Source organism: Camponotus vicinus, unplaced genomic scaffold, assembly GCF_025532165.1.
Source record: "Camponotus vicinus isolate PSW18456_S1 unplaced genomic scaffold, iyCamVici1.0 SCAF_8, whole genome shotgun sequence".
Taxonomy (NCBI): Eukaryota; Metazoa; Arthropoda; class Insecta; order Hymenoptera; family Formicidae; genus Camponotus; species Camponotus vicinus.
In genome coordinates this window covers 14,937,008-14,951,240 of record NW_028141980.1, presented here as the reverse complement: position 1 = coordinate 14,951,240, position 14,233 = coordinate 14,937,008, and the positions used below count along the sequence as shown (strand labels likewise).

At 46.6% G+C, this 14,233-nt stretch overlaps 1 protein-coding gene and 1 long non-coding RNA gene across 3 annotated transcripts in view; one reads left to right on the top strand and one right to left on the bottom strand.

Moving 5' to 3' along the window:
• The window catches only part of LOC145975629 (protein pangolin, isoforms A/H/I/S), a 179,321-nt gene that overhangs the window by 143,603 nt on the left and 21,485 nt on the right, over window positions 1-14,233 (bottom strand). Inside the window, exon 3 of the mRNA XM_083106228.1 lies at window positions 9,963-10,066. Within this exon, the coding sequence (XP_082962354.1) occupies window positions 9,963-10,066 (104 nt within the window). The remainder of the gene's footprint in view (window positions 1-9,962; window positions 10,067-14,233) is intronic.
• On the top strand, window positions 1,437-4,007 carry LOC145975635 (uncharacterized). 2 transcript variants are annotated; one of them, XR_014440030.1, is made up of 4 exons: window positions 1,437-1,544; window positions 1,802-2,063; window positions 3,440-3,593; window positions 3,663-4,007. It is a non-coding gene; the product is annotated as an uncharacterized LOC145975635 (long non-coding RNA). The 2 variants fall into 2 exon arrangements; XR_014440029.1 differs by having other exon boundaries at window positions 1,802-3,593.

Sequence of the window (14,233 nt, the reverse complement as noted above, 5' to 3'; positions counted from 1 at the left end):
GATCTCTTTGCATCCTATAGTCGTTGTCATACATAATATAAACTTTATTTCCCTAGTTTCGCCAGGTTTAGGGTTAAAGTACCTGGATGCTGTGCCTCCAGGTCGCTTCTGTGCGTTCGAAACGGGCTGTCGGGAGTTCGCACTGTAATAACCGAGGCTCTCTCGTCGAGGGCCGTTTCCATCGCAAAATGGCCACGGGGGAGAGCGGTAAGAAGGCGCGGGGGGAAGACGACGACGGGGGAATTTACAGGCAACGCAACCCCCTTCTTCTTACCACGAGCGAGAGAGTTGCGCGTTTCCATCGTTGCGCGAGGCCGTCCCGGCTCCCTTTTTTGCTCCCCTTTCCCCCTCCCGCCCCCTCCTTTCCGTCCGACCGAATGAAAAAGCGAGCGAGGGCTTGTTTTGTGTCCGGAGCGGAGGTATCGACGGTCTCGGACTGCAATTTAAAGGAGGCAAAATGCCAAAGCACACCCGCGCGTAAAACCTGAGCCCCTTCCTCCACCTTCTCATCCATAGTCACGCATTTTTCTCATTCCATCCCTCCTCTCTTTCCTCCCTCTAAAATCGTGCTTTACGATTTCTGGAAACTGGCCGGTCCTGCGCTTCTTCTATCGTCCTAAGGTCTCCCGTACGTGTTCCAGACGAACCGTGACGGGATCTTTCGAGGGAGAGACATTGTTGTACCCTCATCGCGAAGCGGGATTCAACGAGATATAAGCGACGAACGCTGACGGATCCGGGCACCGACTCGAAATTGCGGAGATTCTCTGTCGATGATGCTCGAATAACCGACACTTCACGAAACGTTCCTTTCGTAATCTTTGATATTTTCTCAAGTATCCGTCAGCGGTTATTTCGACTGGAAAAATACACGGCGAGTCTTCAACATCATCACGGAACTAGAGGATAGTTTTGTTGCCCCACCTCCGGCTTGAAAACCTTGAGCGTTTAAAGATGAACGATGACCGTCGTCCGGAGGAGGGAAATTAGGCTGTCACTGATTACGATCGGGATGCGTTTTCTATTTGGAGAAGCGTCGCTCGTCTCTCGAGAGGGAGAAGTGGGGAACCGCCTCTTCGGGAGGCCCGAAACCGTACACGCTATAAACTTCCTGTGCCGTAACGCTTAAAATAGCCGCGCCGCGAAGCAAAAAGGAGGAAAGAAAAGGCGAGGCGGAGGGCAGGCTGGCTGGCTGGCTGGCTGACTGGCTGACTGACTGGCTAGCTCGTTTTCCTACTTCGATTAAAAGAGCTCTCGTCGAATGAGTCAAATCTCGACTCGATCACGGCCCTGGCAAAGCTCATTTTTTACATCTCTCTTAAACTTGAGCGTCTCTTCTCTCTGTTTCGTTTTCGCGACAGAGAGAAAAAAAGAGAGAGAGACAGACAGGCAAAATCGAATCCGATCGAGAGAACATTTGACAATCGAAAAAATAACCGGAGACGTCTGTGGTTCGATTCGTTCACGATTCACGCTTCGTTATTGGCATTAAATCACGAACGGCACTCTGGGGATCCGCGGGCGGTACGGACTTCTGCAAACAGGTTTGCCTTCGCGCGCAGATTTATTTTCTCGACGAGGTCGATCGGAGTAGATTGAATTTTCTACCAAAACAAGAGCGCACGATTTTCTTATCGTGCGCTTAATCGCCGTGATATATCGCGCGTGACATTTATCGTTACTTCCAAGTTAGTTATGCGCGCCGCGATTTAGAGCCTTATTAGAATAATCATTTTTATTAGCCGCGCCATTTGAAATTTATATCGTAATTGTGTTAATGTACGGATGTATTCCCTTTTAGATGCCTATCTAGAGACTGGTTAAGGAACGTCGGATAAATTAGAGAAAAGGAGAAGGGAGAAGTAACGGACAGTCGACGAGTCCGCCGTGCTTAAGTGGTTATCACATGGCGATGAGTCTCGCAGGCCGTACAAACACGTGACCCACTTGATCCCGCTGCCTACAATGTGTCGTAACGGTGGTGATCGCGCCTGTCGATAGCTCGGCCTATCGATTAATAAATACACGCGTGTGGTAGCCGTCGCCGGACGCACGATATAAAGGCACGCGTCATGGTGAAACTAGAATTATGGTCGACATTGTCCCAGTTTCTAAGACCGGGAGAGACATCGCAAGAGAGATTCCCTTCTCCGATGCAATAACGCGCTACCCACGCACGACGAGTCTCTCGTTCGAACGATCTCTGCGAAAGAATCTTGACGAGATAAAGACCTCGCAACGCGCGTTGCGATTCCGGGGATTTTGTTTGTCTAATATTCGCGCGGTTTGCTTTGCAAAAAGAGGATGAGAGATTTTCGAGCTAAAAGTTGAGCGGAATATTAAACGCGGTGAATTTGCAAGCACGATAATTTACGCGGTCTATATTACGTATATGTATACCTTGCCATTAATTCATGGGATTAATTCATTCTACAGCTTGACGCGTGCGGCTTTCAACGGTTTTCGCATCCTCGCGCCACCAGCGGCGTTCATAACGCTAGAAAACAATGATGGCGCGCCCGTGTCGCTTTGAAGTCCGTAATGGGTTAGAGTGGGTTTGTAATAAATTAGTGCGTGCCGACGAGAGATATGACGTATCGCCCGCCGGTAACGACGGTGGCCAGGTGTGCGTTCGGTATTAATTTTCGATCCCACACATTCCGCCGATGCGATCGGAATTATTGATTGGTGAACGTTAAAGGCGCGACTGAAGGAATCCCCGAACGAATCATAAACTAATGCGATTGATATTTTTTTTCGCGGACGGCGAAAAGATGTCGTCGGGAAGGATCGCCGTGTTCGATTCCCGTCAGCGAAATTAAAATTCGCGCGCGAAATTACATGCACAAAGAACTTATAAATATTCTGTAACGATACACCCCGGCACACCCGGATTGATTCCCCAATTAAATGTAAATGAGCGACGGGGGGGTAAACTAGTGGAACGAGTTTTATAATATCCCGACGGTGGCTAGAAGGGCGGGAGAGGGGCCTCGTGAAATCCTACCTAAGTAGATAGCACGAGCGCGGCCAATAAATTAATTATTCACCCGATAACCGAGCTGCAGCGGCAGCTCGTGTCCCTCTCTCTCAAGATTGTCAAGTCCTCCTCTCGGCTATGTTATTTATGATCCTACGTGATATTTATTTTCGCTCATTTGTCCCTTTCAAAATCCCTCCTCGTTTGAAGCGAGCTTTCAAATCTACAGCCTAAAAGATACCCGTCTTTTAGATTTCGACGAAAAAAAGAAAAGTAATGTATTCATTGTCACAAACTCTTCATCTAAAATGGTCATTGTTATCCTTTTTTTTCCTTATTTCACTTCTATCGTAATTACATATCCTTATTCAATATCTCGTTCGCCTCGCGCGCATAGACCTTTCCTTCTCATTCAGATATCATAGACGAAAGATGCATTATTTACGGAGTATTTCACAGAGGTTTGCTCCGCCATCGAGAAACTTACAATGATCTGTTTGTGGAGACGCGCGACCTGCGTATAGCAACAGAAGTCAGCGAGACGGTGACTCTTCTTTGAACAGCGTCCCCGGTCGTGGCGATCGTAAACATTCCCGCTTCCGTTTTCAGGGTGGTTAGTTCTGGGCATTCTTCGGCGTTCACGGTCCACCCTGGTATTTATTCTGGCTCATTTGTCCCGCAGGAACCGCCGTGTCATCGAAGGGAAAGAAAAAACCCTGGAGTGATCCTTTCTGGATTTATACGCGGAGTGCTCGTCCCCTTAGGGATCTACGGGGTCTCAGGTGTTAACTGTAAACGGGTAGTGGCTTGGCTCTAATGCGATCTCTCGGAATCTATGCTCGTCTGAGAATGAAGAGAAGAAGAAGTTTGGAAAAGAAAGCTGCGAGAGAATAGAATTCCAGGAACAACGATTATCGCATTTTTCCGGCTGTTGAGCTGTTCGTGCGAACATGAATAATGTAAAGATTGCTACAGCTAAAAGCAATGTTATTGTTCTCTGTTATAAGAAGATTAAAAAATATATTTATATAAAGTATTTGAATTTTTATCTTGAAATTAAGAGTAAACTTTATGCTGTAAGTTATGTTTCATGGATAAATTTCAAGAAATGCTGTCTTGCGAATAAAATGCACATGTGGCAATGAATAAATTGCACTAGCGGAATGAATAAAGATGCATATCGTGATCATTGTCAAAGGAAAACGAAGTGATAACGAGATACACGGCCGTTCCAGCTAGATGGATGCGAAAGACACGCGTGGGATTCGCGTAATATTGTCGTCGTCGGAATTCTTGAAACCGGCGATTACGTCAAACGCGCACCCGCTGAACGATCCGGACGCGACGCGACGAGACGAAACCGCTCGTCCTGTCCCGCGAGAAGGATATAAATTTCGTCGCGTGGGCAATCTCGTTGTCGCGTGTCATCGCAATTGGCGCGTAATGAGAGAAAGGATGTATCCAGGCAAATGAACTTGACGATGACGACCTCGTTCGCGAGAAGCCGCTTCGACGAGTAGCTCGAGAGTCGAGAGCTCGAAAGCTAGTATTACATTTGAGTACGCTTAATTGTTTAATGAACCTTGCATCTACTATACAGAAACTCTCATGTATAAACTTTTATATCGCACGTAATTCATATTTTTCGATATATTGATGTTTTTAATTATACAATCGAATGAAAAATAATATTTTTACCAAAATCCTATTTACGCCAGTTCTCGACTAAACTTATCGGTTGATCTTCTCTTTTTTCGTCGTGTCGCACGTTTAAGGTGGAACGATCTCGCGCTTGATCTCGGTCCGCGAATCCGCTCGCAATTTTTCCCACGTTGGACGTAGGGAAAACAATTAGTAGGGTTCTCGGGACAAGGGGGAGTAGGTAGCGTAATGGAGACGGCGTATCGCACGGCCATCTTGGCATTAACGGCCTTATGCGGTATTATCCTTCTGAAAAAGGGCAATCCCTGGGTCGACAGAAAAACGAAGATCTCCGGAGGACGCAAAAAGTACTTCGAGACCGCGAACGCCGATGCCTGGAACTAAACGGCGCCTTCGCGCCAGACAAATCCCGCATAAATACTCGAATCGAATAAGGGGAGGAGGACTCGTTCCGGCGTCGCGCGACGAAATAATCCGACAAGTGCGGAATAAAAGTCCGGCGATGAAGAAGGCGCGTCTCTTCCGCTGCGGAGAGATCGAATAATTAATCACGCACTCCACGCCATTCTCCACCGGAGAAGGAACGACTGAGCAGGATCGTAAGAAACGCGCGTTCGGACGCCCGTTAAATTCATCCCGATCCCGAAGAGACTCTCGAATTTACGCTGTCTCATCAATCTCCGTCTTGCCGCTACGCAGCGACACGATGCGGCGTAAAATCACCGATCGGATGCGATCCGAAGCGACGCGACGCGTGACACCACATTTCCTCCTTGTCTCTTTCTCTCTTTCTCTATATCTGTCTCCGCAGCCTGGAACGAGCTACCTGATATGGGGAAAGGAAAGCGGCGACTCTCTTCCCACGAGTGCTAAGACGACGGCTCTTGATTGGCAAACAATTAGCGGCCACGACGTCGAGAGGAAAGGGGAACGACGACGACCGAGAGAAGCGAACATACCGAATAGGTATGTATCACGCGAGCATCTCTGACCGGCGTCACGCATCCCCCTTACGACCCTCTCCCTCATCTCTCTTTCTCTCTCTCCACCTACTACTCCGGTAGGTCGCTCGTACGCCGATATCTCTACAATGAGAACAATACCGTAGTTCTTCCGCCGGAGCGAACAGACAAAGGGTGTGCCCGGGACAAAACCGTCGTCACCGTCGTCGTTGCGAATCTCCGGAGAATTCTAGGGGCACGCTAAAATGCTCCGAATGCAGCGTAGGTCATAAGCCTCTCTATCTTACACGCTATTCTCATTAATATCTGGATAAACGTGTCTCGTGTCTAGTAGAACAAAAGGAAGAAAGAGAGACGAAACTATATTTTTTTGAAGCAAGCTCAAGAAAAAATGAAACAATAAATATTACTCTTTACCACTTTATCAAATGATAAAAAAATAATGAATAAAAAAAAAGAATAAACAACGTATGATATTTGCACAATGGCTGCTATTTAAAGATAAGTAAGCGAGAGAAGCGGCAATATAATTTTGATTTCGTGCATTATATCGAATTTTGAATAAAATGCATCGCGATTCGAGAACCTCGCTATTTAATATAAAGGTTTTGTATTTCACGCGCGCATCCAGCGAGACCTTTGCAGAGAGCGAGCCACTCGGTTCTCTGCAGTTCGCTCTTGGTCTCCACCCTCCCCGATCTCCGATTCCCTTTCTAGCTTCCGTTTTCCAAAACTGTGCGCCTCGATACGTCCGTTATTTTCGGGAAACCTCGCGTTCCCTTTAATTGGTGGGACGCGTTTCGTTGCGCACGAAAATGGCACGGAACGCGCGCTCGTGTGTGCTTTTTTTGTTTCTTCTCTGTATACCCCCCGCTTACTTCGTCGCCCCTCCTACAGTTCCAGTATGGCTTTTTCTACGGCGTTTTTCGACAGTCGCGCGAATTCCAGCAACATCCGTTGCCTTTGTCACCGGCGGTAACCACCGTCACGTCGACGGGGTTGCAACGCGGCTCGAGTATCCGAGCCGATGTCGTCGCGAGAGTCGGATGTACAAGAGATGTGGAAAGGCCATTCGACAGCGCGTTGCACCGTAAAGTCCGAAAGTTCGCGATCCTCGCCAATGAAATTTCCACCGTTCGCGGCGAGTCGGATCTCCGATCCGTTTCCAATAATGCAACGCTGCCGATCGATTCTTTGCCGGATCCAACATCGGGGCCACGGCCGGAGCGGTTCTAATTGCGCATTTCTCGCGTGCCGAGAAATCCCTTATCGCGAAATCCTCGCTTTCGAAAACCGATTACTCGATCGGATCGGACTTGGACTGCGAACGAAAGGCATTCTGCCTCTTAAAAACTCTTTGTATTCCGCAAGCGGCGATACTCCGAATGTACGCGGATCGTTTAGCAAGTCGTTCATGACGGCGGTGGATCGTGTTGTGGTAGACCGTCTTTGGAGCTACTTGACAGTCCCGCGAAACGGTCGATTCCGCATAGTCGAGATGGAGAGAGAGAGAGAGAGAGAGAGAGAGAGAGAGAGAGAGAGAGAGAGAGAAAGAGCCTTGATGTGTGTCCCGGTGTGTGCATTCCCGCGAAATGCGCTTAAATGCGCCGCGACGAATCGTTAACGGGCTTCTAATCGCCGCGAGTCGTCACCAACGAGGTGGCAAACGTAATGAACGAACTCGGAATGGTTATCACGCGCGCGCTTGCTTTTCTCGTCGAGCCGAGCCGAGCCGAGCCGGGTCAAGCGAGATTGGCAATATTTGTTGGCGAGCGGTAAGCACGTCTCTCGACATACGCACGACACACTTCGAAACTCAAGACAAGTTTACCTAAGCGATTAAATGCCACTCCCGCGTCACGATAAATAATGTACTTGCGAATACAAACCCCATCGATAGACATTGCTTTCTTTCACGCCATTATTTAAATTAATGAGATAAATTATATATATTATTATAAATTATATAAATGTTATGAATCGATATTTTAATTAGTACACTCGTATTGATTTGGATTACTGTTTGGTTTCACGCGACTTTGAAATGAACGATTGCGGGCGATGCGTCAAGATCTGTTGGAGCGGCTAACAATTCGGAAGTGATGTTTGCCGCGAGATTTCCAGCGAAACTCGCTTCGCGCCCCGTAGCCGCCTTGGAACGGAGGTAAGCGTACAAGAGAGAGTTCGCCGAGACACGCTCGTTGTCGGAAATAACGACATAATGACATGGTACAGGATGAGTGCCCGAGGTAGGTAAATCCAAGGCACGGAGACCAGAGCGCGAGAAAGAAGGAGAAAGGAAGATCGAGAGGAAGAGAAGCAGAAGAATGGGATAACATCCAGCGAGCGAGGAGGAGGAGAAGGAGGTGGATCATCGGCGTGTCTCGGCAGCATCCCTGACCATCGTCGATGGTTCATCAACTTCGAAGAGTTGAAGAGGCCTTAATAAGCTCTCCCGCTAGAGCTCTGGACCACGTCACGCACCCTTTTACCTTCACGTCTCGACCTGATTTCGCGCGCGATTCTCGCCGCCGGACTGTCAGCCGCGATTCGGCCGGATTTATTAATCAGAGTACTACGCCCCGAATTTGCATAACGAAATAAAAGACGCGGCCGAGTCGAGGATCGGAAACCGGTATAATTCCGCTATAAGCGAGGGAGAAGTGTCGATGCGACCCGTTGACAGGCAACAACAATCGGCGCGAGTGCGTGATTGCGTATCTTAAAAATCGAAAATTAAAATTTGACAAAGTTGACGTTTCTCGATTAAATGCCCCGATAAGAGATTAACATCAACGACGGCGCTTTCTCGCCGAGGATGCAATTTTATCGCTCGCTCTCGCGGCCGCTAACGAGGCTACGCGCACACGTTTCCTCTATAAACGTGGCGACATATTCCGTCCGTTTCTCTAATTATTGACCTTCGATGGACGCGTACGCGCAATCGCAATAACTTTAATAGCGCTTTATCACGTTAACGGCCCGGGCTATAAATCGCCGGCGGATATATATTGATACAACGCGAAATTCCACGGTAAATGAAACAACGGCGAAATTGAGTGGTCAACGCGCCGACGCACATTACCGCGATAATTCCCAATAATTTATCATCGCCGCGTTGCGTTGCACGACGAGACCCGCGCACCGTGTAATCGCCGCCGCTTGCATTCCCGAGCATTTCATCAAGGATTAAGCGTCATCTCGTAGCGCGCGTTTCGCGTCGCGGAATTTTATCGGCCGTAAAGAATCGACGAGGGGGAGGAAAGGGAGAGAGAGAGAGAGGCGCGCCTCTCCTCTCCTCTCCGCTCTTAATGGGTTCACGCGCCGTGGAATCGCGCACAAAGCGCGACGCGGGTCCCCGCGAGAGATCGCGACCGCGGCCATGCCACGCTCTCTTTAACACCGAATCGGCTCAATTTTGCCCGCTATTTAGCGACGCCATGCTTCGCCGCAGCCGAATTAGCCGGATCCGCGGAAGCACGCTCGTCCGAATCGATACCCGGCTTTTTCGCGGCTTAACTCTTTCTCTCTCGTGCAATATCACTCTGTTTCTTTCAAAGATGTTGGTATAAAAACAGTGATGGGAACGAACTGTGCGATATCTTTATGTTTGAGATTATCGATACTTTTATATAAATTCCGATTAAGCAATTTTAATATCAATTAGTGATAAAAATAATTTCTTTACCACCGATATTTTTGACGAAGAGATATTTCAAGCATTATCGATGTTGCATCCCAGTAGCATCTTTCATTTTACTTATGCAAGTATTTTAATTTATCATAAATATTTATACTCGAGTATTATTATTCGTTTCTTATTTCTCTCTTTATTCTTATTGAGATAAATAAATTTTTCTATTTCAATAATTTTTTGCTATTTTATACAACATCGAGTAATTTTTGTTTCGCTTTATTGATTAAAAAAATGTAAGGAAGCAAATTTTTATCAGAATCCCATCGTTATTTAAGGATTTACGATTACTCTTGTACTTTTTATGTCTCGTCAAATATTCTATAAGTCTTCTCTAGAAGCGGCCAACGAGAAGGCGACGCGGTCCTCGCGATTAATCGTAAACTCGCCAAAGAGGGAGAGACGAGCACGCGCGCGCGCACGGCTGTAAATATAAATCGTGAATCCAATTTGCGGACGCCATAAATCAATAGCGTGATCACGATCCGGCGCGCGGAGCAGTCCGACTAAGTCAGATCGGGGGGCCCCGGACACAAAAGACGCAGCACGGACGCGCCCGTTGTCGCTCGAGAACAAAAGGGACGAGCCGTGGTGGCAAGTCCGCGGCATGCCAAATTTGACGGGGAATAAAACCAAAGAGAAGCACAACCGGACTTCTACTCACCATAGAAACGGGGATGGGTCCTCCGGCTCCGTTGGGGTACGGGTACGGCGAGACGAGGTAGCCCATGTTGAACGAGGATGTGTGCGGCGTCGGATCCACCTTTCCTGTTTCGGAAACAAACGAGAGAAAGATTATTATGAGTATAATCATTACGAGCATAATTATCCATTTTCAATTGATAATTAAGTACACCGATCACGTAACTTTTATATAATAAACTTCGCTCGATGTGACATTTATAAATTAAAATGCTCACTTTTGTCGCGTTTCTTTTTTATTTCTGAAGTTGAAGCTGAGCTCTGAAGAATTTGTAATATTCATCAGCCGGCTTTACACGGATCATAGATCGCTGCACGTTAGTCAAACGGACCACAGACGAAGAAACACACCTTTAAACGGTAGTCTGCACGCGAACGTAACCAAATTGTAGAAAGTAAAAGGGAGCCCGACGACCGGGCCACTTTTCTCTTATAATACGACAATTTGCATTTCGTGCAACACCGGCCTTAATTATACATACATGTGTTCCCTGTACAAATTGTTTTCGCTTCTTTTTTTTTTCATAACAGTTCGCCGAAAAAAGTGCGAGAGATCGCGCGGTATTTATTTTATCTAATTTTATAGACTCAATTCGTACTCGGCTCAATTTTCTCGCGCGCATGCAATATGTCCTTTCGTAAATTTTTATGTAGAAATATTTTAAAGGATGTATGCCTTCGCATACACTCACGTACGGTATGTTAAAAAAAATATCCTTTTCGACATAAAATATTAAACAAAAAGCACAATCAGTCAGTCGCGTTGCACGACTTATCGATTATGAACCGCGCTGGAAACGAGTCGCGCTCGCAATTTCACGTAACGTTGCATTTTAATCGAGCCAATAATCGACCGCTTGATCCGCATACTTGTTTTGCCAGATACTTGTTTTTTCTCGCCTCTAAATGTCTCTTCGTATAAATATTACATCTACATTAAAACCAGTCCTCGTTTAATGGGATTCGACGTCGTTCGCGCAGAGAAGACCGATCCCGATGCGAAAACCTGCTCCAAAGATTCAGTGGCGATACCAATCGTCTATCGTCTACGGCTAATCCTTGAGGCGCGATGAGATGGATGCTGCGGTCGGAGAGATCTCTCTCGGGCTTATCCTTCCGCGAAACTGGATCGTCATCCCGAGCGACGGGAGAAATTCGCGCAAAAGAATTCGCTCCGCGATACGATCGTTCCGAGACTGCTCCGGGTATCGTCGTCTTCGTAAACAAGACGGATTTCGATCTTGCGGAATTGCTCGAGTACCGGATTCGTTCAGTGAAACTCGATCGTTTCGATTGGAATTTGCCCGAGTCGATCCGGCCAGCGAGTCTAGATCGCGATAGATTTGATCATTTTTAAACAGTCGATGGTGCCGATTATTTCGCGATCCTGCTTGTAACATGCGAGGAAAATAACATTCAACCGCTCGCGAACTTTATGACGAGAATCGTGTTCCCTCTTTCTCTCTCGATGATATCCACTGAACGCGGACTTGGAATCATCTCGCGATAATTTCAATGAGTTTGCGGGAGATAAGATGCTCTCTCGACACTCGACGCTCTGTAATATGCTCGAGGAAATTAATTGATACTCTAGTCTCTCTGGATACTTTACGAATGCAACTGTACGCGTTGTACAAGAGGCACTCGAGCGTCGAAAATGTCCGATGTCTTCTCGCTGCTCTTCTTTTAGGATCGGCGAAAAATGTAAACTAGTTTAAATGAACGACCGATGAACGGTGCAAGTTCAATTAATACGTACTTCTCGTCTACTCGAGCTTGTTCGCGGTCGTCTCGGTCGCTCCGGTGACGACCGTGAAAGGGTCGTCAATTCTTCGCCGGGCCTACGCGATCTCGATCGTCGCGCGACACAAGTCAGGACCGTTGACCTTTCCCTGCCCCTCCCCGGGAGTGAATAACGAGAGACACATATACGTGCCCCGAGTTATTAAGACGCAAACACATGCTTTTCTGCCGCGTCTCTCCTACTCGCGCTTCGATGAGATTCGCGCGAATGATTAAATTGTCAGCTACGCGACTCTATAAATAACGCGACGCATACCATCGAGTCGAGTCCCGCGATCCTCGTTTTATCAACGCCCGCGAGTCTGTCGATGAAAAGCCCTCGCGAGAGCTGGTTTTATCGAGTTTCTCGCGGCGCGCGCGTGAGAGAGAGAGATAGATAGAGAGAAGTACAACAAAATCGTGAATTAGAATATCAAAGTGAACGCTAGACTGTCATAAAGCAATAGACACCTCGTGTTTAGAGAATAACGATAAAAATAAATCTCACGATATACGCAATCGCGTATCGATCCCCGAAAGGGGTATTCGTGGTTCGCGCGCGGAAATTTCGTCGCGGAATTTCCGTAGCAATTTCGGGGGAAATCGCGCGAGAAGATAATGCTTGTTTAGCGTTCAGGCGGAACTTGAGCCGCGTTCCTCTCGCATCCACTCGCCGGCGAGTGCATATCTCGGGCGCGCACAACATGTGCGCCACACTCCTCGCGCCCAAAGTTTATTGCCAGCTCTCGTTGCCCCCCCTTCCTCGTCCCTCCTCCTCACGCTCTCCGCCCGTTCGTCCTTTCCATCACGATCGGCGCGTCTCCTCTCCCCCTTCCCCTCGAGCGTTCCATCGACCTTGTAACAGGCGCTATACCGACTGAAAGTTCGTGCACTCGACTTCTCTTCGTTTCCTCTAGGCTCCTCTCTTCTATCCTTCTCTCTCCTCTCTCCCTTTCTCTCTCGTCTTCGCCTTTCCTCTCCCGCGGGTTTGTTTACTTCGCAGTCTTGTTGGAATAATACCCCGGCACGGTAATTATAGATACCCGGGGCCTCACAATGCGACTCTGACACAAGTTTACAACCGGAGACACACACCCGCGAATGCTTCTCGGTACTGATACGCGCGACGGCGGCTGACAGCGAAAATTTCGACATCCGATACCAACATCCGACCTCGGCTTCTTCATCGAGCACGCGGGCGGTCTGCTCTCTGTCGAAAGTGTATCTCTCATTCACGTAATTCGATCGGCGTAATTTTAATGTTAACGGCATTTCATTAAAAATGTAAGAAAATTTGTGCCGATAAAAATATCGTAACGTTTAATTTCGAGTTGAAATTAATTTGATACAAGTTATAAGAGACATTTCAAAATATTTTTAATTTTTAGCTACATTATATTTGCAAAAATTGAAACTTGTGGAATATTTTTATCATGTGACGATGTGAAAATAGATAAGATTGTAGAAAATGTTAAAAGTGGTTCCACGAAAAATATATTAAAAATGAATACGAAAGAATTTGAATTTATGTGAAAATTGTGTTTAAGTAAATTTATTTATTCATATTATATTTTCATTTCAAGAATTACATTAAAAATATATATATATTATTTCAATATTACATGAAATATCCGAATTTCTCTCGCAATTTCATTTCCGAGTAATGCAATAAGAAAAGAATTTACTTTCACGATATCAAATAGTAAAATATAATACGTTTAATAAGCAAATTTACTTTTAAATATTTGTTTTATAATAAAAAAATCTCTTTTTTGATATATAAAGTATAAAAATCACAAGTTCTAATCCAAAATTATATCAGTTTTTTTAGAGAGAGGTCGAGAAATCTCTGAATATATTTCATTAAAGAATTGGATGTAACATAATTTTGGATAATTACTAAAAACTAATTCTTTCTTCCATGTTAAAGCTTCTTTCAGCATTTTCTTTCTATCATGCGAAACAAGAAACCCACTTTTCCCTTCTGTCATGTGAATTCCTTGCCGAGTCTCGAGCGCCGGCGAGAAAACCCGCGGCGAAGGAGAGTTCTAAGCAACGAATATCAATTTACGAGAGGATGCGCAGCGATCGTGATTGCACGGGTTCTTAAGCAATATCCCGAGTTACCCCGCGATTCCGCATCGACGATTCCTGGAAAGGCGCCCATTAGAGCGCGGAAGCCAAAGAGCGGAAGTCGTGAAGAGATTATTACTTGGGCCCGAAGCGCCCTCGATCTCGCACCGTCGAGTGCTCGCAGTTTCTCTACGCATTGTCTCTATGGATCGCTTCTGTTTGACATTTCGAATAACAACGACTTTTTTTACCGCGTATCCTCGGCAAACGAGAGATCTGGTCGGATATATCTCGCCTACTGAGAAAAACCACGATGATGGCGTCATCGTTACGGGAAAATGACTACAAAGTGTAAAGTTCCATCTCGACATACGCCTT